This window comes from Vitis riparia, chromosome 13, assembly GCF_004353265.1.
Source record: "Vitis riparia cultivar Riparia Gloire de Montpellier isolate 1030 chromosome 13, EGFV_Vit.rip_1.0, whole genome shotgun sequence".
NCBI classification, from domain to species: Eukaryota; Viridiplantae; Streptophyta; class Magnoliopsida; order Vitales; family Vitaceae; genus Vitis; species Vitis riparia.
The window spans coordinates 9,284,853-9,309,910 of record NC_048443.1 but is presented as its reverse complement, the minus strand read 5'-3'; the positions used below and the strand labels follow the sequence as shown (position 1 = coordinate 9,309,910).

General features: G+C 35.0%; 1 protein-coding gene across 7 annotated transcripts in view; it reads right to left on the bottom strand.

Annotated features, from left to right (window-relative positions):
* Positions 1-25,058, bottom strand: part of LOC117929306 (exportin-7-like) — a 60,272-nt gene continuing 35,214 nt past the window's right edge. For 5 of the 7 annotated variants that reach the window (XM_034849584.1, XM_034849585.1, XM_034849582.1 and 2 more), the window contains exons 15-30: positions 24,865-24,983; positions 24,679-24,766; positions 23,011-23,115; positions 22,830-22,934; positions 22,683-22,735; positions 22,506-22,569; positions 22,245-22,379; positions 20,845-20,957; positions 20,669-20,762; positions 13,469-13,688; positions 11,250-11,380; positions 9,666-9,812; positions 9,289-9,417; positions 7,887-7,985; positions 1,494-1,532; positions 1-674 (exon numbers count right to left, since the gene is read on the bottom strand). In XM_034849584.1, the coding sequence (XP_034705475.1) occupies positions 537-674; positions 1,494-1,532; positions 7,887-7,985; positions 9,289-9,417; positions 9,666-9,812; positions 11,250-11,380; positions 13,469-13,688; positions 20,669-20,762; positions 20,845-20,957; positions 22,245-22,379; positions 22,506-22,569; positions 22,683-22,735; positions 22,830-22,934; positions 23,011-23,115; positions 24,679-24,766; positions 24,865-24,983 (1,779 nt within the window). In that variant the 3' untranslated portion in view covers positions 1-536. The remainder of the gene's footprint in view (positions 675-1,493; positions 1,533-7,886; positions 7,986-9,288; positions 9,418-9,665; positions 9,813-11,249; positions 11,381-13,468; positions 13,689-20,668; positions 20,763-20,844; positions 20,958-22,244; positions 22,380-22,505; positions 22,570-22,682; positions 22,736-22,829; positions 22,935-23,010; positions 23,116-24,678; positions 24,767-24,864; positions 24,984-25,058) is intronic. The other 2 variants (XM_034849586.1, XM_034849588.1) reach the window with 1 other exon arrangement.

The following is a 25,058-nucleotide window of genomic DNA, read 5'->3' as shown; positions in this document are numbered from 1 at the left end:
GACAGTCAATCAACTATTACTTTCTATTATCAACAACTATAAAGAATATATGTAGGGTTAATGTACACAATATCTGCTTCAAGCTCATCCATCTCTGTAAAAGAAATAACCGATTAATGATTTACAACTTCATTCTAAAAAGAATTGATCTTCTAAAATTAAGCATTGGCCAAACCCCAACCAAATCTCAAACCCACCATTAGCTTCTCCAAATGCTGGAATCCTTTTTCTGAAAGTATACCAATCTAAGTTCTTTATATCTATTCCTTTCAATACAAGGAGCACTATACAGAATCACCACAAAGAATCCAAAAAAACGACCTTTCCCTTTTGCAAATGTATGAGCTTCAGAAAACCTACATCTATTTGGTTCAGGCATAATGACCACTTGCAGTATACAGAAGCTCACTTTCTATCACAGAATAGTCCATGTTTAGAACTGAGAAGAGGTATTGGGCACAGGATTCTTCACAATGAATATCTTTTGCAGACAATATACTCCAGCAAAGAGCAGCTGCAGCTCACAAAGAGCGAAGCTATTTGACGCGGAATTCATGTCTGAATATGGTCAGGTTCTGCGTGAACTTGTCTCTGTTCTTTGAATCTAAGCTTCGATTGACATCAGCCATTAGTTTGTCAAAACAGAGGGAAAGGCGCTGATGCTGATCCACAGGCTGCAAAATCACAGAAGAAAGTTTCACCTTAAGGATCATTTAAAGGAAACACTTCCACATCAAGGACAACATAGTCAACGGCTGTAATTTCTGGGCATGGTTTAGAATATTGGCTGATAGGTAGGGTTCAGTATAAGCTAAACCATTTATGAAAATTCTATCAAAATAATAGATTAAGCTTTAACGTATTGGCCTATACATAAAACCGGATAGCATGAAAAAAAGATAGTAACCCCCTAACTTACATCAAGATGAAGTTTTATTGCCATTTACCATGAGAGAAGCTTAATATGTATATAGACACACACAAACATACATACATACTGAAATTTATCAAGGTAGTGTTCTTTTTGCATAATGTTGAGACACTTTTTTTAATCTTTGTGTGACACCAAATTAATCGTGTTCTTAACACAATTACTGTGATCCCAGAAATACGAACCAGAAGAAATCACAAAGTTACAAGATCTTGATACTCTGAAAGAAAGTTCACAAATCTTGTGCTTCTCAACTCTTACATGTGATTTTTAGTATCCTCTTTCATTGCTAAATCTAATGCAAATAAGGATACTAATTTGAAGTTAAGTTGAAGTCTGGCCAGAACCTGACCAGCCCAGACAAAACTAAAAAGTTAATAAAAGCCTTGTAATAGTATTGGTGAAAATAATATGCACGTATTGGCCAATACTGAGCCTCTGGTAGCCAATAAAGTGAATCTCTTAATGACTAAATATTAACTAAGCCAATAACTTAATCTCCATCACATCCACAGATTAGAAGATTATTGTAGTAACAATGCAGGCAGAGCAAAAAACATACCTGTGAAGCCAAAATCTGAGCTTTTAGATCGGTGAAAATCTGCAATCCAATGGACTTTGAACTTTTAAAACAAAAACTAGAAAAAAAGCACGTGCCATTATAGTAACACACGTATGAATGAAAAAGTTAAAGTTAGCTCAAGTAATACAGTAATTCATGCATATGGGAACATAGTTTTGAGATTGATAGGCTATAACAATGAAGACAACTGTCAGAACCAAATAGCCATATCCTATTGATCATAATGTGTAGAAATAAAATGTAACAGTTGAGTTAAGTACAAGGAGTTGAAGATATATGGGTTTTTGAAGTTGAGTGATAGAAAACAAAGCAGATATGCACAGGTTTCCAAACAAACTCCTACCAAGAACAGCTGGAAAGATGAAGGTTAGGTGTTAGATAAGTTTAAATAGAATAAAAAACTCTTCAGTTTGCTGAGTCTGTTGGTTTCTAATAAATAAAAATTTTAAAAATATAAAATTAAAAAATTAAAACCTGGTATTGTAGGTTGTTCTTCCCTGAAGATGATAGAGAGGAAGAGAGGTTCCTCTAGGTGGCTAAAGTTGGGTCAAAAAGGTGCTGAGTTGTTTCTGGAATCCATTAAGAGTGCTTTAGAAAGAAGGGAGATATTTCTCTACTCCACAACTTGAAGAAGAGAGGTAATTGACACGAAATATGGGATGAAAAATAATAAGTTATCTCTCTATTAGATTGACTATACACACGGTTTATATAGGAGATTACAAGAGAAGAAATAGGAAATTAACTTATTTCTAAACTAACTTATTTCTAAATCATAAAACTATCTATTTACAGAAATAGGAAACTAATAAGCCTATCTATTTACAGAAATAGGAAACTAACATAATAGGAAAAAAAATTCTCCTATTCTATTTATAGCTCAACACTCCTCCTCAAGCTGAGGAATAGATGTCTTCCATTCCCAGCTTGAATACAAAATCGTGAAACATTGAACTGTTCAGTCCTTTTGTTAGAATATTAGCTAATTGATGTTCTGATGGAATATAGGACATATACACTACTCCTTCCTTCAATTTTTCTTTGATGAAATGTCTATCAATCTCAATATGTTTTGTCCTATCGTGTTGTATAGGGTTATGAGCAATATTGATAGCTAACTTGTTGTCACAATAGAGCTTCATAGGACCATCCCACTTGATTTTCAAATCATCTAGAATAATCTTCAGTCAAAGTAGTTCACACAACCCTTGAGCAATGGCCCTAAACTATGATTCTGCAGACGACCTTGCTACCACATTCTGCTTTTTACTTCTCCATGTTACTAGATTTCCTCCAAGAAAAGTACAATACCCTGTAGTTGATCTTCGATCCACTAGGGAACTTGCATAGTCAGCATCGGTGTATGCTTTTAGAGCAAGAGTATTGTTCTTCTTGAACAAAGCTCCTTTCCCGGGTTGCCTTTCAAGTAATGTAGCACCCTGTAAGCAACTTGAAGATGAGGTTCTCTTGGATCATGCATGAATTGACTAATCACGCTCACCGAGTAGGCGATGTCTGGCCGAGTGTGAGCAAGGTATATGAGTCTACCAACCAGCCTCTGGTGCATTCTTTTATCCACCATTGGTTCCTCTTTAGCTTCTCCCAACTTGTGGTTTGGATCCATTGGGGTAGAGACTGGTTTACACCCAATCTTCCTTGTTTCTGCCAATAAATCAGTCACATACTTTTGTTGAGAGATGGAGATCCCTTGTGTGGAATATGCCACCTCAATACCGAGGAAGTACTTCAGTTTCCCTAGTTCCTTTATCTCAAACTTTGTTGCTAATCTTTGCTTCACTTCATGCTTTTCTCTCTTATCATTTCCAGTCACTATGATGTCGTCAACATAGACTAGAAGAGCAGTTACTCCCCCTGTAGCCGAGTGCTTGATGAAGAGTGTAGTCACCTTGGCTTTGTTTGTACCCAGACTCTTTCATGACTTTTGCAATCTCCCAAACCAAGCCCTGGGAGATTGTTTTAGCCCATACAGGGCCTTCTTCAACTTGCACACCTTGTTACCTGTGTTTTCCTCAAATCCTGGTGGAATGTTCATGTAAATCTCTTCATCTAAATCACCATGAAGAAATGCATTCTTAACATCATACTATAGGAGTTGCCAATTGTAGTGGGCAGCCAGTGACAACAGGATTCTTACAGTATTCATTTTTGCAACTGAAGCAAAAGTCTCCTAATAATCAACTCCATAAGTTTGGGTGTACCCTTTGACTACCAATCTTGCTTTATGTCTCTCTAGAGATCCATCAGCCTTATATTTCAGTGTGAAAATCCACTTGCAATCAACAATGTTTTTCCCTTTTGGTCGTTCAACAATCTCCCATGTTTTATTCTTTTCTAATGCACTCATCTCCTCTCTCATAGCATCCTTCCATTCCCTTTTTGTCAATGCCTCAGAAACGGTGTTAGGAATGATAGTGGTCTTTAGACTCACAATAAAATTCTTGTGGGCTAGTGATAGGTGCTTAAGAGACACATAGTGTGATAGTGGATAAAGTGGTTGGTTAGTGCATTCTCTGGTGCCTTTTTTGACAGCAATGGGAAGGTTTAGGTCTAGGTTGTCTGTTGAGTCAGTGGAAGTTTCACCAGGTTGTGTGTGTAAAGGTGGGTCTGATCTTACCGTGATTTCATTCCCAAGGTCTGAGTTGGATTCTTGGGCCTGCTTTTGTTCTGGAATGACCTTTTCCCTTGAATACACCTTAGGAAACTGTGGAAAATTGTGAGTGACACTGGCTGGAACAGAGGATGACACAGGTTCTTCATCACCATGGGTTGAGACATGAGGAAGATCAAGAGGTTCAAAGGACTCATAATGACTATCTTCCATCATTGAAATCTCTCCCTGAAGAGAGGACTTGTGGAAAAAAGGTTTATTTTCTGTGAAGGTGACATCTGCAGAGATGTAAAATTTTCTAGCTGAGGGATTGTAACACTTGTATCCTTTTTGAGTGGATGAGTAACTAAGGAAGACACATTTTATGGCTCGGGGGTCTAGCTTGTCTCTATGTTGGCTGTGAACATGAACAAATGCAGTGCACCCAAATACCCTAGGAGAGCCCATTTGAGGTTCTGAAGTGTGGATAGAAACTCTTAAGTATCTCGACGGGGCTTTTATTGTCTAATACTCGTGAGGGAATTCTATTTATCATGTATGTGGCAGTAAGAACAGCTTCCCCCCAATAGGACTTAGGAACATTCCCTTGAAAGAGTAAGGCTCGGGTTGTGTTGAGTAAATGCCCATTTTTCCTCTCGGCTACCCCATTTTGTTGGGGTGTGTTAACACATGATGAGTCATGGAGAATGCCCTGTGATTGAAAATAGGGTGACAAAATCTGGTTGAAGTAATCTTTAGCATTGTCTGTCCTAAAGCTTTTTATTTTAACCTCAAATTGGTTTTGAACCATTGAGTGGAAATTAGGTATAACAATGCTAACATCAGATTTTTGTTTAAGAAGAAAGATCCATGTAACCCGAGTGTAGTCATCAATTAAGGATACAAACCAACGAGCCCCAGAAACATTAGGTATAGTTGAAGGACCCCATATGTCACTATGAATCAAATGAAAAGGATGAGAACTTCTTTTATTGCTAATAGGAAAAGATACACGAGTATGTTTTGCCAATTCACAAGTTTCGCAATGAAACTCAGAAATATCTAATCCTTGGAACAAATGAGGAAACATGACCTTTAAAACCCAAAAAGATAGATGACCTAGACGTAGGTGATACAACCAAATGGTATCTTTATTTGAGGAACTGAGAAGAGACAACGACAAATTATTACTAGTTTTCTGAGATGATTCAAGGTGGTAAAGACCGCTCATTTCCTTAGCAAGTCCAATCCTCCTCCCTGAGCCTTGTTCTTGAAGAACACAATAAGAAGGGAAAAAAATAGCATAACATTTAAGATCATGGGTAAGCTTTTGAATGGAAACAAGGTTGGCCGACAATTTTGGTACATGGAAGACATTTTTAAGAATAAGGGTAGGTGTGATGTATATGTCTCCGAAACCTGCAACGGTAACTAAAGAGCCATTGGCCACTACAATTTTCTTGTTACTTGGGCTTGGGGTATAGGTATTGAAAAGTTGAGATTTGGAGGTCATATGGTCTGTGGCACCAGAGTCTATTATCCAAGAGTCATCATAAACTCTGTGTGACGCATTTATGCAAAAAGAGAATGAAGGTGTACCTGAATTTTCCAACATCTTCCACGAAAAAACCTGATCTCTTGGAATTAAGGCAGATCACGAAACAAAAAAATCAACAACAATGAAGGTTGGTAAAAGAACACGTGAATAAAAAAAAATCCAACTATGAAGGCCAGAAAAATGGCGATGAAGGCCAGAATGATGCCCAGGTCTTAAAAACCTACAGCTCTGATACCATGACACGAAATATGGGATGAAAAATAATAAGTTCTCTCTCTATTAGATTGACTATACACACGGTTTATATAGGAGATTACAAGAGAAGAAATAGGAAACAAGAGACATAATAGGAAACTAACTTATTCCTAAACTAACCTATTTCTAAATCATAAAACTATCTATTTACAAAAATAGGAAACTAAAATAATAGGAAAAAAATTCTCCTATTCTATTTATAGCTCAACAGTAATTTATATTGTTTGAAAATGACAAAGAACAACAGAACCAGATACCTATTGCTTAAGTTTTGCAGAGAATGGGACAAGTTTGTGATAGTCTTGTTAGAAGGTAGAGTTACCAGAGTGCCCTTGTTGGCCTTGAAAATTAGAGATAAAGTTCAGTAGAGAGGCTATGTTCTCAGGTTACCATAGATAACAAGGGGAGAGAGAGGAAGAGAGAGAGATCCTGCTAGAGGCAGCAGAAGAGTAACTTCAATGCTGCCAGAGTGGCTTACTAACCTGAGAAACTTAGTTTGAGCTAAAAAAGGATGCAGTCAAGGTGATATGATCGGAAGTGTCTTTAATCAAGTTCTCATTTTAAGATGAAGCAGTGAAATTACAAAAATAGACATAAGTATATACACGTGTGTGTGTGTGTGTGTGTGTGTCATTAGTTCATAAATTAATACATTGATATGTACAGCTGTTTGTTTTTGCATGCATACATACATTAATAAATACACATGTTGATAGCATGTGTGTGCATGCATGACCCCATGTGTTCATGAATGTAAAGAGGGGCAATCAAAATTTTGACTGAGGCAAGAGAACTTTCTAAGGAAAGCCCCTATTATTTCTTGACCTTTGGGGGTCCCATCCACAGTACCACAAAGGAAAATCCTTTTGGAAAGAATACTCACCTTAGTTGTGAACATATGCTTTTCTGTTTTTTAGGTAGTGAGACTAAACATAAAAGCCCAAATAAGAAAAGGAGGCATGTCTGCACAAAGTGTGAGACTTGCACCAAAGAAAATGAAAGAGACAATAGAAAAATATTTTAATATATATATATATATTAAAAGAAGACCTAAAACCTTAGTTAAATAAAAAAAAGATTGACCAAGACACAGAGAAGTGCCAAATGGGCAGAGAGCAGCAGATCAAAAGTGAAAAGAGAAGCTACAGCAGTGAATTTTACTTTATGTGCAGCCACAGTAATACTCGAAATGATTGCAGGGAAAACTGAAAAACAAAGCAAAATCCAGCACTCTCTTACATCTGAACCCTTGCCTAGAGTTATCTGGAATGTCCTAGTAACCTACAACTTCCCCTAGATTACAACTAATAAATCTTTGACAAAGAACTTCACATGATGTGACACAAGGAAATTCACACACAAAAAAGGTTAGTAGAGACTGACAAAAGGAAATGCAGTGAGCAAAATGCACATTATAGGCACTAGACCTTCAGGACTGGCCCAAATGGCAAGGTGTTGGGTGGGATTGTGGTAGGTACCAAATTCAAGTCCTAGTGGGAACAAAAAAAAGTTATTTACCTAAAAAAAAAAAATATATATATATATATATATATATACACATTACAGGAACTACAGTTCATCACAAATAGCCCAATCAAAAAGGCTCAATTATTTTCAAAACTGAGGTTCTAATTCTGCCACAAAGACTTTAATTCCACCGCTGGACTGCATGTTTTTTTCTTCAATCCTATCTTTAACAAAATGATGACACACATTAGCTGAGAACACAACCTAGTTATGCAGTCCATGCAAAAACTACCAGAGTTTGATAAGATTTACTGATTCTAATTTAGAATCAGCTCTTTGAAGTAATGATCAATAAATACCAGATGTGAACGCATGAGCAAATCAAATAGCCACAAGGAACTTGGAATTTAATATAACAATAGAATTTAATAGAATAAAGAAACAAACAAGAAAAACACGAAATCAGAGAGGTAGAAACTGTCACCTGCTCACTGATAAGAATTAAGCTCAGCATTGGTCTGCTGAGACTCCATTGGTTGCCACAGTCCTCAAATAAAACAATCTCAAATAGAGTCTTAAGTATCTGTATAAATATGCATAAAAAAATTAATTTGCATTAACAAAACAAAGACACAAGAAAATTTGAAAAAAAAAAATTGAAGTAAATATTAAAGAAAGGGAGAAAATATAAAATGTGACCAACTCTGATGTCGGTAAAAAGATTGAATGCATGAAGTGCATACTAACAAGAAGCTTTTATCTAGGAATGCAATCCCATTTTTATTATAAAGATTGAGTACAAGATTTGCATATTCAAAAGAAGATATTCTCAAACTCAATAACGCTCACTTCAGTTCTCAATTTCCTCTTATTAATTACTGTAAATATCTGTATATACCTAAGCTTTCAATGATCTATTTCCAGATGTCAGAAGGTCACTCCAAATCAAGACAAATGTTGGGCAAGAAACTCCAATAAGCATTAAATAGAGTACATTATGAGGAATAGGAGTAGGAGAATACCAACTTGTGCTACCTCCATATCTGCAAGGTAAGTCCCATGAAAGTTCATAAAAAGTTTTAAAACAAAAATAAAAATAAAAAATACCCCACACTCAGAAAACAACTGAGCAGCTCACATATAAAAGGAGTTTATAAAAGATTATCCATTATTCACTTAAACATCCTCTATCCAACCACAAAGGGCTCAAAGAACAACTTCTTTAAGCTTTCCTTTCAGATACTCAATTCCTCTAATACTTTCTGTTAAGTCTCCTGACATTAAGCAGAGCTCAAAGGGTCTGTACACCATTGTTTCCTCCTATTACCCTTGATAACTTTCTCATGCCAGCTACAAATCATCTCTGACTCCATCATCCAGAGCACTCAACGAAGCCCGAACAATGAGAATAACATGAGCCAGATTCTCAGATGACAGACAATAGACCAAAATGTGGTTTACTATAATCTGCTATTTGGCCTGTCTTCGATGCAATTCAGAAAAAATCTGGAACTATAAATTTTCAACTGCCTTTCACTGCACCCTTCCATCCTGCTAAATCTTGCCCTCTTGCCTGACCCCAATAAATAGCAAATGCATTTACCTCACCCCTAAGGATACTTTCTAATGTAACTTTTCTTAATAACCCATGTTTTAATCGTAAGATGGATGTTTTCTTAATCTACGTAGAATATAATTTAGAATATTGAAATAAAGCTTATATTCTAATGATTGGTGAAAAATCTTATAGCAAAAGAGAAAAAAGGATTATGACCTTGCATAAGAAGTGATAAGAACTGCTTCACCACAAGAAACACATAAGGTCTTAATTTCAAAAACATGATTCTAATCATATTATACAATAAAGTAAGAACTCTTTAACTTACTTCTGGAAACAAAGTGGGGCAATCTGCAATGTGCCTTGCAAGATTAACTGCAGCCGGTGAGGTGGGTGCCTCGCCCACAGTAATGTTGTTGAAATAGAAAGCAGCTAAACTATCAACGGCAGATGCAGACTGGCAAGAAAAAGATCAAAGTTATGGAACTCATATGATGGAAATAAAATTTGGACAAGCAACAGGTTGTATTGAAGTACATGCTTATGCAAGAAATGCACTTCATGTGAAGACACTTGTAAATAATGAATGAAGAATGATGACCATCAGAAGTGGAGTGAGAACACATACAATAAATGATGATAGAAAAGGAAAAAGTTGCAATACAAATGTTTGTATAAATCCTAAAATATTGGCATGACACAAACCTGTGCTGAGATATTTGCATCCAGACCCTTAAGACCAGATTCAAGGGAACCAACTATATGCATAAAGGTGTTTGTATCCAGATTCAATATAAAAACAATATGGCTGTTGAATAAAACCTCCAAGAATGCAAAGTAAGCCCTCGTCAGCTGCAAATAGAGAGAAAATTGTATAAAATTTCCTTCAAATCAATATTAACAACAGAACAAAAGACAAAGAACACTACTATATTTTTAATCCTCTGGCATGTTTGGAAAGTAAAACAGGTCAATCCCAAACAAAAGGAGGAACCAAACACCATTAACTTAGACAATCCAGCTTGAAACATCACAACAGATAATTTTACATTGAACATGCTATATCCCAGGAACTGTTAAAGAACTTACGACCTCAAAACATGTCTTCCAACAGTACTTTGATTTCAGGCTAGGTGACCAGCATTATGCTCTTCATACAACACAAATGACCTATAACCTGCACTACTCCTTACCTAAAAAGGATATCCCTTCTCCAAACCTTATTTTGATTTTTATATGAAAAAAAGAAAAAGAAAGAATAAGCATCTCCAGTGATCTGCAAAGAAATCTGAATGGATGTAGATTCCTATGAAAATCTTTTATGTAAAAAAAAAAAAAGAAAGAAAAAAGAATAAGCATCTCTATTGATATGCAAACAGATCTGAATAATGTTGAAACATTATATTATCAATATTAATGTTAGTTTGACATATATTGTGAGCCCATACTCTCACAACTTAAGCTTTTTGGAAAATTGGTGGCATAACCTGGTATGAAAGTTATGTTCAAGAACTTAGATTTTGAGTCTCCTGTTGTTGTCCCCGTCTATTTATCTGTAATCTATACCTGCTGCTAATTCATCTCTCCACATGCCCCTTTTAGGGAAGTGGGGAGGAAAGACCAGAACACAAAGATGGTGAGAACATCACACAAGCATGTGTGCACATATACACAGAAGAAATCTACAATGGAGGAGTGCCCTGTGAATTTTTTTGTCGGGCTTCATCACTTTATATTCAAAATGACGGTATGATGGAGCAGTACCCTGTGATTTTTTGTGAGCTTCATCACCTTATATTCAAATAATAGATTTATTTTCCAAATCTAAACAAGGTGACCAATCACAAATGTCATTAATCAATGGTGAGAAGAAAAATTCGGCTATTTAGTCACTTTCAGTGATCATGCAACTCTAGTGCACATCAAAATAGAAATCAATACATTTAATGATCTAGATAAATAATGCACATGAAGTTTAAACTAGGCCGCTCTAAAAATTGACCTGAAAACCTCAACTGGTTAGGACTCATCACAATAAGATATGATTCTATGATCTAAGGCAGTACTATTCACTGGAATTATTAAAACCAAGGATGGTGGACAAACCAAACACACAAACTTAAATACAAATGAGTTTTTTGTATAAAAAAAAAAAAATTAATGCTGTATCCATTTTCTTAAACTAAAAATTTGATGCTAGATGAGTTTCTACAAATGAAATCTATTCTAAAATGCTATCCAGAAATCATATTTGTGCAACAATATGCTGTAGCTGCATGTCCTACATACCTTCCGAAAAGCCAATATATCAGCCAAAGGAATTGAGAGTGTCATCTTTAGAGCAATGTCAAGGGCATCAGAAAGTGCTCTATCACCATATAGTTCAAACACACCAAAGTTGACATAGTTTCCAGCAAGAGCTGTCATTTGGTTAAAGACAACAATAAAATTAGCCAATAATTTACATCTTTATGGTAGGTCAGAAAATATTCTACCAAATATAACGAGAAATGACACTATACAATCTAGCATGCACAATCTCATCGAAAAGAAGAAAAGGAAGAGTATGCTGCTCCAAAAAAGACGTAGTAAAGTAAAAATATATAAATAAATAAATGTTTGGCTCTAAGCCTTTCTAAAAGATCATCCCATGATGAACTTAATTAGGAGGCTGAAAAAAGGAACAACCAAACTCCCAAAAGATATCAAACATTTGGCAAAATCAACCATCAAACTTCTGTAGGCCTCTTTCTTTCTTAGTCTCCCATCATATGACAACAGTAAAATCTTCCCCCACTAAAAGATCATAAATCCATAAAGCTTTGGCTTGCAAAAGGCCCTCCAATAAAACTAAAATCTCAGCCATCCTGGAAAAACCCTCTCCAACAGGTTTAGAGAAAGCTCTCACCATGGTGCCATGATGATACAAGCAATCAAGTAATCTCTAGCTGCCTTGGTTTGCCCATAAAACATCTATACAATTTAGCTTGACAAAACTTACTAAAGGTGGTAACCATACAGGAAGCATCACCTTAGCCAACCCCATGGACCGCATACTAGGATCCAATCAGAAACATAAGGCTCAAAGGAGTACATGCAAAGACTTCAGTAATAAAAGTCCATAAAGAATTAAAGGAATAAAACAAATGTCATCCTATCTCTAAATTCTTCCATTTACCCACAAAAACCCTTGCATTTCTTTCCATGTAAATGGTTCAAATCAAGGTGTGGCTAGAATTACACCAAGAACCTTACCTCTAGGAAGTCCTCTAAATTCCTTAAGGTTATGTTTGGTTCCTAGAGGGTGTTAACGAAAATGATTTTCCCATATTTGGTTTTACATTGGAAAATATGAAAGAAAATTAAATGCAATTAAAATTAGTTAAGAAACTTATGTAATAAGTAAAATGAGTTTGAAGTAACATATAAAAATAATTTATTGACTTTAAATCTAACTATTATTTTCTTTCACTTTTCTTCTACTTTTCTTCTCTACTTTCTTTCCCTCATATTCCTTAAATTTTCCATGAACCAAACACAGCTTAAGTGAAGTTACCAACATCTCCCCCACATTTCTAGGTGAAACTCAATCAATTCCAACAAGTACCACTAACCCTTACTACAATGCTAATGCAGCTAAGCAAGGTAATAAAAAATTAAAATATATCAACTGATTCACCACTCCCCCAGCACATGACACGTCACTTCAAACAAAAGATATTTTGGATATCTCTCTTCAAAATGGCACTCTTACATCCAATGGTTTCAATTACAGAACGGAATGTTGTAGTTAAACAAGCAATGCTAATGCCAAGATGGAGAGATTTCAATGTCAACAAATGACAATTCTCCTGAAGCCAAGATATGGCCCCCATCCTGATCCCATAATGGAAATTTCTCAATGCCAAATGGTATGTTTCCAATATTGTATCTTAGAGATGATATGAAGATTTTAAACATGCAATGACTAAAGAATGATTGCAAAGTTTTACCATTAAAATTACTAATGAATACATTATTATTATAATCCTATTACATGAGCATGATAAACTGTCTATTAAAATGTTCTTTGAACAGTTTTTATGGTTTAACTATTTTAGTCTCAATTCAACATGTGGTTCCTTTCATGTTTTCCAAATAAGTTTGCCAGGGATCCTAAATCATGAATGGTAATGGCAGGTGAGAGTTGTGGAAGCTCCAGGACTACCAATTGTTGGACACATCGTCCACCTTTCCTTTTTTAGTTGTGGCTTCAGTTTCCTGTCTCAGACTGAGATGTTTTTGTCATATTTAGTTCAATATGTACTAGGATGTTAATTAATTCAGTCATTTCCTTACAATAATGTTTAAAATGTCTGTTATGGTACTTTTTAGGTTAGTGGTTGGTTGGCCGATTTGCTTGTCCCCTTTTGAGCTTCTTGATATAACTAATTTTGACACAACAAATTGGTTTTCAATAAATATGATGAATTCCACCTTGTAAACATTAAAAACCAGAAGGTACTTACCTCTTGAAAGAATTGTTAAAGAAATCCATATTCCCTTGTATTTGTAGGCATAAATGTCAGCAGCATTTGGAAGAGATAAAATCCTTGACCCATAAGCAACTATTAATTTGCTGACTTCCCGGAAAAGAAGTATCCCGTTAGGAGAAGATGAGTCAAACGTTAATCGTTGGGCTTTGTTTAAGACGAACTCCGCCATGAATTTTAATAATGGGGTGGTAACCTGCACCATTTAGTCATACAAAAAAGTTGCACATTGAGCCAAAAACGCACAAAAAAAAAACAAGAAACCAAAACCAAAAAACAAAATCAGAAGCAAATAAAACAAAACAAGACCACTAAGTTTGTCTAACAATATGAATGAAGCCAAAATACCACAACACTAAAAAGGATAAAACACAAAAGAGAAGAAAAATAGAACATAAAACATAAACAAGATTGGAAAACAATAATAAATTGTTGAAGATTCCAGAAGTCTAGGAATTAGCTTTATTCTACTTTAGTGCAAAAATAGTTAGGATAATTCAGTTTCATTTATTTGTATTTGAAAAAAGTTTGTTCCTAGTTTATAAGAAGTTAATAGTAGAGTTTGTTAGTTCCTATTTTTTAGCTAGAATTCAGCACAGAGTCATATATAATTAGGCATATGCACTCTTACTTTTCCTTAATAAAATTTTTTCATTCTTCTCTTAAACTAAAATCATGGTATCAAAGTTGGTTCTTTCCAAGGACCAGTAACTTGTTTGCAATCTGGTTTCTTCACCAGATTATAGAAGATCATTTCTCTATTTATTTCGTCTATTTGGGATGATTTATTGTTATAGGAGGAGATGTTGGGCAAAACTGAAGATGAAGTTTCTGAAGACAACATGAAGTATGATAAACCAGTTCTAACACGAAGTTTTAGAGATCCCTACAGATCACCTCATATCAGTTGAATGGACAAAATTTCCTTCGGTGGTCTCACTCCATGAAGCTCTTTATTACAGGAAAAGGAAAAATGCGTTATTTGACAGGCTCTTAAACAGCTCCATCAGAAGATGATCCGGGTTTTCCATTGTGGTATTCAAAAAACCCCATGATTATGACATGTTTGATGAATTCTATGGAACTTGACATTAGATAGCCCTTTCTCTTCTTGTCAACTGCAAAAGAATTGTGGGATGCAGCAAGTGAAACCTACTCGGATTTAAGCAACTCAACACAAGTATATGAGATCAAGACGAAGATTTGAGAGACCAAAGTGTAACAATGTTTTATAGCATCCTAAAAAGTTTATGGCATGAACTAGACATGTTTTATGACCTTGAATGGAGTTCTACTGTTAATAGTGCTCGGTTTAAGAAAATGCTTGAGAAAGAAATAATATTTGAATTTCTTACAGGTTTGAATAAGGAATTAGATGAGGTTTTTGGACCCTTTTTTTTTTTAGGCAAAAAGAGGACATGTATTAAGGGCACCTTAAAACAAGCAAAACAAGTACACATGAAATATACAAACAAAGAGTAGTAAAGAAGAAAAGGTAAGGAAACCTTCTCTTTACTAGGAACCCAACCAATCTACAAATCTAACATAGAAAGAGTGTGGTCCTCTACGTACACCTTAGCCTAATTCACAAAAGTATATAAAAAAAGTAGATTTAATCGCTTGATGAGATTGCTCCACATCATTGAAAGCCCTTCTATTCCTTTCCTCCCAAAAAGTTCACCACAAGCACAAGGGAGCGGCCCTCCACGCTTCCTTTTGTTTGTTACCCACGAAAGAGCCATGTCAACCCAACAAATTCCTTTTAATTGAGGAATGCAAAACCCCCTCCACACCAAGAAGGAAGTAAATCAAACTCCACAACATTCTTGCTTTGGAGCAAAAAAGAAGCAAGTGATCTATGGTTTCCTCCTCAAACTTGCACAAATTACACCTATTTGGAAGATTCCAACCCCTCCTCTTTCCAAAGTTAGACTTCTACCCCATGTCGCTTCCTAGGCAAAGAAGCTGACCTTCACTGGAGCCCAAGTCCTCCACACAATACTGAACAGAAAAGGATCTCTAGATCCACTAGAAAAGGAGCAATACAGAGATCTAACGAAGAACCTACTGTTCTTGGAATCATTCCAACTCAGATCTAACTGGGTACAACATTCATGGAGATGTACTTGCTAAAGAACCTCTTCCTTCTACAAGAGAAGTTTTCTCATAAGTCTGAAAGGAATAAAGTAAAAAAACCATGATGATGGGTAAGACAATTAAACCTATTATGGTTTCTGAAAATTCTGCTCTTAGTGTTTCTACTATGAAAGGCCTGTCAACTGAAGTTGGAACAACAATCGTAAGCCAAAGGAAGAAGTTTGATGAGAAAGGAAGATGGTGTGATTTCAGCAACAACCTGAGGCATGCTAGGGAAACCTGTTGGAAGCTGCATGGTAAAGCATTAAATTGGAAAGCGATAAAACCTGCAAAAAGAACTCGAGGAATGCAAACACTAACAGACTCTCAAAGTAGTATTGAACCATCACCGTTTAGCGAAGAGCAACTTGAACACTTGTACAAGTTGATGAATCAGTCCTCTCAAAATCCCTTATGCACTTTATCCTATAAAGGTTTTCTTCCTAGAGCTCTAAGTATTGTTTCTTTTTATACACCTTGGATAATTGATTCAGGTACTTCAAATCATATGACTAGTCAATTTTAACTTTTCTCATCCTATACTACATGTCCTAGAAATTTAAAGATTTGAAATGCAGATGGTACCTTGTCTCCAGTTACAGCGGAAGGCTCTATATTTCTAAGAATCTTACTCTAAAATTAGTTCTTCGTGTTCCTAATCTTGCATGCAAACTTTTGTATGCTAATAAACTAACTATGGATTTCAATGGCATTGCAAAATTCTCACACTCTTGACATAAATTTCAGGACATGCATTTGAAGACGATGATTGGCAATCCTAGAGAGGTCGATGGACTATAATACTTTGATGAGGATTCCCTTGAGAGTAGACAAGCTCAAACTACAAGTACTAGAGAAGTTTCTTTTTCTACAATTTATCAAATGATGTTATGGCACCATAGGCTAGGTCATCCAAGTTTTCAATATTTGAAACAATTGTTCCTTTCTTTGTTCAAGAAGAAAAATCCTTCATTTTCCCAATGTGAAAGTTGTCAATTGTCTAAACATCATTGTTCTTCTTTTCAATTGCAACCTTACAAGGAATCCAAGCGTACTACTCTTGTTCATATTGATATATGGGGACCTTCAAGAGTGACAAATTTAACAAATACTAGATGGTTTATAACATTCATAGATGATCATACTAGGATATATTAGGTGTATCTAATGAGAGAAAAATCTGAGGCTAAGAGAATTTTCAAAGAATTTCATAATATGGTTAAAACTCAATTCCCAAATATAGGTTTTTAGAATCAACAATGGGAAGGAATACTTCAATATCATCCTTAGCCCTTACTTGATAGAGCAAGGCCATTGTTCAACAATCCTCATGTATGGATAAATCACATCACACCAAAATAGAATTGCTGATCATAAGGATAGACACTTATTCGAAGTGGCTAGGGCTATTATGCTTACCATGGGAGTTCCTTAGTGCCGCAATCCTTACAGCTTCTTACATAATAAATAGAATGCCTACTAGGATTTTGAAATTTCAAACCTCATTGCAATTCTTAAAATATTTTCCCCAAACCAGAATGATTAACTCTCTCCCATTAAACATCTTTGGATGTATAGCATTTGTTCATGTCCAAAAACTACACCATTCCAAACTTGACCTTAGGTATATCAATTTTTTCTTTTTTTCTTTTTTTTTTTAGGTAACCTTAGGTCTGTCAAATGTGTTTCTTAGATATTCCCCAACTCAAAAAGGGTATAAATGTTATGATTCCATTTCTAAGAGGCCCTCTATGAGTATGGATGTTACTTTCTTTGAAAACAAAAGCCTTACTTTATTAAAAATCCTCTTTAAGGGAAAACAATTATTGGGGAAGATTCCTTTTGGAAAAATTTGGGTTCATTACCTGTGCCTATGCTAAGTTCAAATTCAAGGGGAGAAACACAACTTGAACCATCCATACCTATACTAATTTAAAATTCAGGGCGAGAAACACTACTTGAACAACCTTGCATCGAACTTTGGGTCTGCCCAAGGGGGAAGAAAGATCAAGATATGGAAAATCAATCTTCTACAAGTCACCAAACATCGCATCTAAGTGTATGTACCTTGGAAGAAATAGGTATTCTAACTCCTAAATCTACTCCATCTGTTATTCCAGCTACTAAATTTCTTTCCTCTGATATTTCTAGTGTAGAAAGCACCTCCACTGATGATCTAAATACTCCAATTGCTATTAGGAAAGGTACTAGGGTTTGTACTAAACATCTTATTGCTAAACATGTCTCATATCATAGGCTATCTCCCACTACGAGGGCCTTTACTACTAATCCATCTTCTGTTGAAATTCTAAAGGACATACAAGAGGCTTTGGCTATTCTAGAGTGGAAGCACATTGTTTTGGAAGAAATAAGGGCACTTGAGAATAATAGGACATGGCAACTTGTGGATGCACCAAGGGGGGAGAAACCCATGGGTTTTAAATGGGTATTTATCATGAAATACAATGTAGATGAATCCATTGAAAGGTACAAAGCAAGGCTGGTTGCGAAACGTTTCACATAGACCTATGGGATTGACTACCCAAGGCATTTGCATTGGTTGCAAAATTGAGTACAATAAGAGTTCTCTTGACCCTTGCAGCCAACTTGAGCTGGTCTTCACAATAGTCAGATGTCAAGAATGTTTTTCTAAATGGTGAATTAGAGGAAGAAGCTTATATGACCTTGCCTCTAAGGTGTAAACCAGCCGAAACTCCAATTTCTTCTTGCAGATTAGGGTTATAATTAGTATTGTAAGCAAATTCATTCACTCTCCAAATGAAAAACACCTTGAGGCACTGTATCGGGTTCTTAAGTATTTGAAAGCGAGTCCAAGAAAAGGCTTAATGTTTAGAAGCAACAATAGCCTTCAAATTGAAGCATGTCAATTGGGTTGGGAGCATAATGGATAGGAGATCTACTTCAATTTACCATTCTTTTGTAGGAGGAAACCTAGTGACTTGGAGGAGTAAAAAGCAATCTATTGTTGCAAGGAGTGTTGAAGTTGACTTCAAAGCAGTTGCTCATGGTATTTGTGAGCTTCTTTGGTTGGAGAAACTGTTTGAAGACCTAAGAATTCCTCGTAAGAAGCCAATGAAGCTCTACTATGATAACAAGACAACTATTAACGATGCACATAATCTAGTTCAACATGATAAAACTAAGCATGTTAAAGTGGATCATCACTTTACCAAGGACAAGCTGGATGCTGGACTGATCTGCATACCTTATGTACCTTCTGAAGAATAGTTGGCAGATGTTCTAATCAATGGACTTCATAAAGGGATGTTTAATTGCTTAATTAACAAACTAGGAATGATAGATATCTGTGAACTAGCTTGAGAGGGAGCATTGAAGATTCTAGAAGTTTAGGAATTAATTTTATTCTACTTTAGCATAGAAAAAGTTAGGATTATTCAGTTTTATTTATTAGTATTTTAAAAAATTTGTTCCTAGTTTATAAGAAGTTAGTTGTAGAGTTTTCTAGAATTCAGAACATAGTAGTATATAAACAAGCATCTGTATTCCTATTTTTTCTTAATGAAAATAATAAGATTTTCATTCTTCTCTTAAACTGTGTTCATAAATAGTTGAAGTCAATTGCATTCATTTTAATATACTTGTCTAATACAATCTTTTAGACAAGTAACTGGCACAAGAGATAGACAAGCAGATGCAACAAGAAAAGAGCATACAAATAACTTAAGACTGTAACTTTATGAGAACACAAATGTGCCCATCAATTATAACATACAGAAACAGTGACTTTCTGCAAAATCCAATACTAAAGGAGAAAAGAAAAGGTTATATCAAGTTAATAAAGAAAACCAGGACAGCTTTATCCATAGAAATGGAATTAAGCAAGAACCAGAGAAATGCAATCAGGTCATGATCATAAAATTTCTACATATTTGAACAACTCAAATCACTTATATACCTAATCAACTTTGAATTTCCCTAAAAGAATATAAACCTTATGAAACCAACTGCACTTTATATAAAGTTGGGTGAGAATAAAGCACAAGAGATATACATATAGACTGTCACATGAATGGAAACTTAAAATGACAAACCCCAGCCTACCCCTTTACAACCTGAGTGAAGCCCCATGGACTATGAGAAATATTCAACTTTCTATGGAATGAGTGAGAGAGTCTAACCATTGTCACAGCCAATTTTCCTATTTGTAGAAATGCAGAATCAATTAAAACCTCAGTGTCAAAGAAACATCTTGTCACATTATTTGTACAGGGATCATTGTGCTGTAGCAGTACAAGTTATGCTACTATATTGTGTGGATGGAGTAGAATTACAAAAGTTAGTTTCTTCCTTCAGATTGAATTGTGTGGATCCCAGTTGACAGCAATTGTTTTTGAACATGTAGAAATTAGTCATCAAATCCCAGGACCCCAATTCAGTAAAGAATGATTTAGATTTAGAAATGCATACATTTAGGAGAACTTAAATGTAGCTTCATTCAAGGACAATAAGTCAGAGAAAGTGGACAGAGATGGGGGTCATCCGCAACATGAACAATTTTGTTTCAGTCAAAGATATTGCAAGGGCAATGTGAAGAAAAAAGAATGTGCCTAGAGGGTGAGAGCAAAAGATTTAAGCTCTGTCTGGATTGGCTTTTTGAAAGCCACAAGCTCTTGTTTAAATTAAATGATAGATTTTGTTTATGTTTGGATGATTTTGATTAAGGTAACCCCAGAGTCTAAAAGGAACTTAATGCAGAAGTGTGAATAAAGTTGCTTCTTGTAGGACCTTTTCTTAGTTCATCTAAGAAGCCATTTCATGTTCAATGAATTTTCATGATACCAAAATTGCCTCTTTGAAATCATAGACTCTATACTTCACCTTATGGATAAAACCAAAAACAAAAGAATATCTAAAATAAAGTCTTGGTGGCCCAAGACTTGACAGCTTATCGAGAAAATGCACACGACCATTCTGATTTAAGTTGACTACTTAATGATAAAAGGGCCACTTCCATGTCCAATATATCAAATAAGGAAGAAAATAACCATTTTACTTCACCTCTGGTGTATCGGTCCAGTGCGAAATGCCTTTCAAGAGAAGTGGCATATGTGCAGGATACAACCAATCAAATAGAAGCCCGTAAGTTCTGCGGCTGAAAGACATTCAGACAGAAAATATAAGACTGGTTGACCTTAGTTGACAATGAAGAACCCAAAAATAGCATACGTGCAAACCTATTTGTTGCCATTGCAATTCCTCGAAGATCCCTCATCAACCCAATTAATGCATATTTTACAGCATCAGTACGAAACATTGCATCAGGAGTTGATTCTAGACTGATGAAAACCTAAAACACCAATGAACACACCTTCTATGATAAAATAAATAACCAATAGAGAAAAATAGTACCAATCTGTTGTATAATTGTTGAACACCAAAAACATTAAAATTGAAATAAGGGCATGAGTTGCAAATGCACACTAAAAGAAGAGCCAATAGGTTAGGGATTATAGCAGACTAAAAGAAGAGCTAATAAGTTTAGGATTATACAGCAGTAGAAACCTTGACAAATAACTGGGAAAAAAAAAATTGTGATAAAGAAAATCATGAATATTCCATGGCAAACATAATGATATGAAATATGGGCCAAGAGCAGTAACAAGACATTTATAAGAATTAGACTGCCAAAGCATTGAAAAAGGGAGAAGATAAGGAAAATTGTTCCATTCACAAACATGTGGAAGTTTTGCAAGAAAACGAATTTTCTTTTTAAATATAAATTACCAGATAAGGAAATAAGGATTTTTGTATCAGGCTATTCATGCTCTTTTTGAATATGGAGTTGAAAAGCTTTTTGTTTTCTAAAAATTCTAATGGCTTTTTTTTTTTTTTCTATTTTTTAATCAGAAACAAATATTTTCATTCACCAATCAATTGACAAATACAAGACGGATAAGAAATCCCTCAAAGATGTACAAAGGTTGGTAGAAAGTTACCAAGAACCATAACCACAAAAGAACTAGCCCAACCTCACATAAAAAAAATCTGCAAATATACAGGAGAAAAAATATTGGACACTCAAGGAGGAAGGAAATCTCCCCCAAAGGGAGCCATATGCTTTGCTCCTTGTTTGGCTAATTGATTAATGATATATATATATATATCAACAGCACGATAAGTGCATATGCCTAGTTAGAATTTGGAACTAAAAATCATAGCTAAAAATTGAAGAAGTTGATTTTTGTGATTTATGTGATGAATCTATTTATCAAAGTCATATTTTGTTAATTTGAACTTATCAAAACTCTAATATTCAATGTTTTCGTGATATATGATATAATTTAACTCTTTAGATTCTGTTATCTTTCATGAAATTGGTTATCTAATACTTTATACTTCATACTTTCAATAAGTATGTATAAATATACATATTTTTCTATTTATTTTTCACTATATAAAAAAACTTACGATACACAATACAGAAAAATAGAAAAACAATGCACGATACATTTTACAAGTTAACAACTATGCTTAAAAGTACCACAACAACTCTGACATGTTGAGAGAGAGAGAGAGAGAGAGAAAAAGAGAGAAAGAGAGAATGAGAGACAGAGAGAGAGAGAGGGAGAGATACTTGCAAAAGGGGATCCATTGAAGATTTAAATTTCACAGGACTGTCCTCCATAAAAATCAACCAGCCAATAGTGTAGTAGAAGGTTGTTCTGCTGCGAGAGCATCTATATTCTTCTAAAAATGGAAAGTGCTCCTTCTGAAATTAGAATTTCAAGAAAAGAATCTCTAAATGAAGAGGAAATAAAGATTTCAAAGACAGATAAGTGAGGTTAGAACAAAGAAGAGGAAAAAAAAACTACTAAATATATCACAGCTGAATTACAGTATGATGGGCAACTACGAATTTAACAGTGTCCAACTTCAGAAGCAACTTTCCAGTCATATACCTGTGAAATATATGTGAACCAAAAAATAATTTTGAGGGAAATAAATAAAATGCATAAACAAAACAACTGACATCTCCAGTTCTTCTAGTCAGATATTGATGTGATAAACTAACCCAGATGCCAGTTCCAAGAACAGACTCAATGTGTGGTCAATAACCTCCTCACTCTGCAATGTATGCAAAACAAAAATAAAAAAAATAAAGATAAATGAGCACTTGAGTAGCATGTTGAAGAGCAAGTAGCAGATACACAACTCTCACCACAGTGTAGCACTTGAGATTTGTAGCGATTTTGCTAACAATCACATTCAATAATAACAGATGATCATGTAGTCCAAGAAGCTCAGACAATCGGGCATATAACTGCTGCAACATAAAGAAAGAGCTTCAAGGGAATATTTAAACTACACTTTCTGGAAAAGAAAAACAGAAACTTCATTACCTTGGAAGAATGCATGGCCTGATCCCCTACATAAGACTTTCGAAAATGCTGAAAGAATGTAAGAATGGCACGATCGAGTCTTTGCTTGCTTATTTCACGATATCTCTGTAAAAATGACAACAGAATAAAATCAATAGTTTCAATGTTTCCCAAAATATTTGTGAAAACAAATTAAAAAGTTAACAGGCCAATCCATTTAATCTTCATTAAACATAAGAGTTCATTTTAGCTTTTAAAGAATAAATTCACAGCCTAAATGCTTCTATAGTAAACAAGAAAATGAGTGCTTCACTACAAATCACAGGAAATACAAAATTGTGTATTTAATGAATATCCACTAGAAAATGATGGCTAGTTAGCCAAGAACATATACAATCACCACTAATAAAGCAATAAAAAAACCATAAAAAAAACAAAGCCAAAAACAAATAAATTCACAACTAGAGAGCCAAAAAAAAGGTCATGCCTTCATTAAATTTTTTTAAAAAGGAAATTCAGAAAAGACAATCAAACAAACTACTAGACAATTTTTTTTGATAGGCAAACACACAAAAAGCATATATTAGAAAAGGGCACCTTGAGGCTGACCCAAAAGCATACAGGGAGTATACAAGAGGCGCCAAAGGGCACAAAAAGAAGAGGAAATACAATACCAGCCCTCAACTAGCACCTAGCCAATCAAAAAAACTGAGTAAAGAGAGAGGACCATCATTTACAACCGACTTAGTCCACAACCAAAGGTTACAAACAAAAGAATTTTTCAACCTATGCATCGAAAGCTCCTCATTATCAAAAGCAATCCTATTTCTTTCCTTCCAAACCGCCCAAAAAAAAAACAAACTACTACACAATTGATAACCAAATAAGCATTATTGCAACTATATGATTGATTCCTAAAACCAGTGACAAGGACCCCATGCAATAAATAAAGTATTTTGCCACTTCCAAAATCAACTTAAGATGAAGTACAAAACCTCCATAACATACCAAAGTAAGCCACTATATGATGCTTCACCAAATTTGTAATAAAAATGCCAGGAATTTGTTATCTTTTTCAATGGTATAATGTAGACTGGCAATTTGTTTAATCTCCTATTTAGACCATCATTCAAACGCAAAATCGATAATGCAATTTGACAACCAAATTTATGTGCTTATAGATGGTCACCAAGGCAGCAATGCTAGTTCTCATTTTCATCTTAGGTGCAGAAAAGGTGCAGAGAATTGTGGACCTTGTTAGGGGATTGGGTTGCTCCTTGTGGAAGCATAGATTGGCAAGACAGGAAGCCTATCAGCTGCAAAAAGAGGGGCTTCTTCTCTGACTTTGTGGGAAGCTTATACCCCCTTGAGCTTCAGAGACCTGAGCGTTAGGAGTGAGCAGCCAAAGGCTCTCTTTTCATATTCTTCTTGTCTATATAATTATTTACATTTTCTTTTCAGAAGGACTTCTCATCCTTCATTCTTTTGGTCATCTTAACTTCATTTACTACAATACAACTTCTTATCCAAACAGGGAAAAAAAATTCTCATTTTCATCGTGTATCCTGTGAATGATGTATGTAGTACAAGAAATGAACAGAAGGATGAATCAGTGTTTTAAAACCAGTGCTTCCATTTTCATTCATAATCCTAATCTAGCAGCAAGTAGGAAAACTGCAGCAGGTGTACCTGACTGTGTAGTCCACTGTCAGTAACATTTATTAACTGCAGAACACGAGCTGAAAGTTCAGCATCAATTACTTCTTGTGATTCCACACTGCGACAGTGAAATGAAGCAAAATATAGTAATAAATTTTATAAATAAACATGACATGATATTCAATAAGGATAAAAAAACAAATAACAAGTTTTTACCTACAACCAGTACTTTGTTTTATCTTAAGAATAGCAGCAATAATATGAACAATCCAAGCAAGTTTGGCTTCAATTACAGAGAGTTCACTGTTATCACTGTTCTGCAATCGTGCTCTTTCCTATTTAAGTCAATTAAAAACAAGTATAGATTGAATCATCACACAAATAAGTTTACAAAGATCTTAACCAAATTA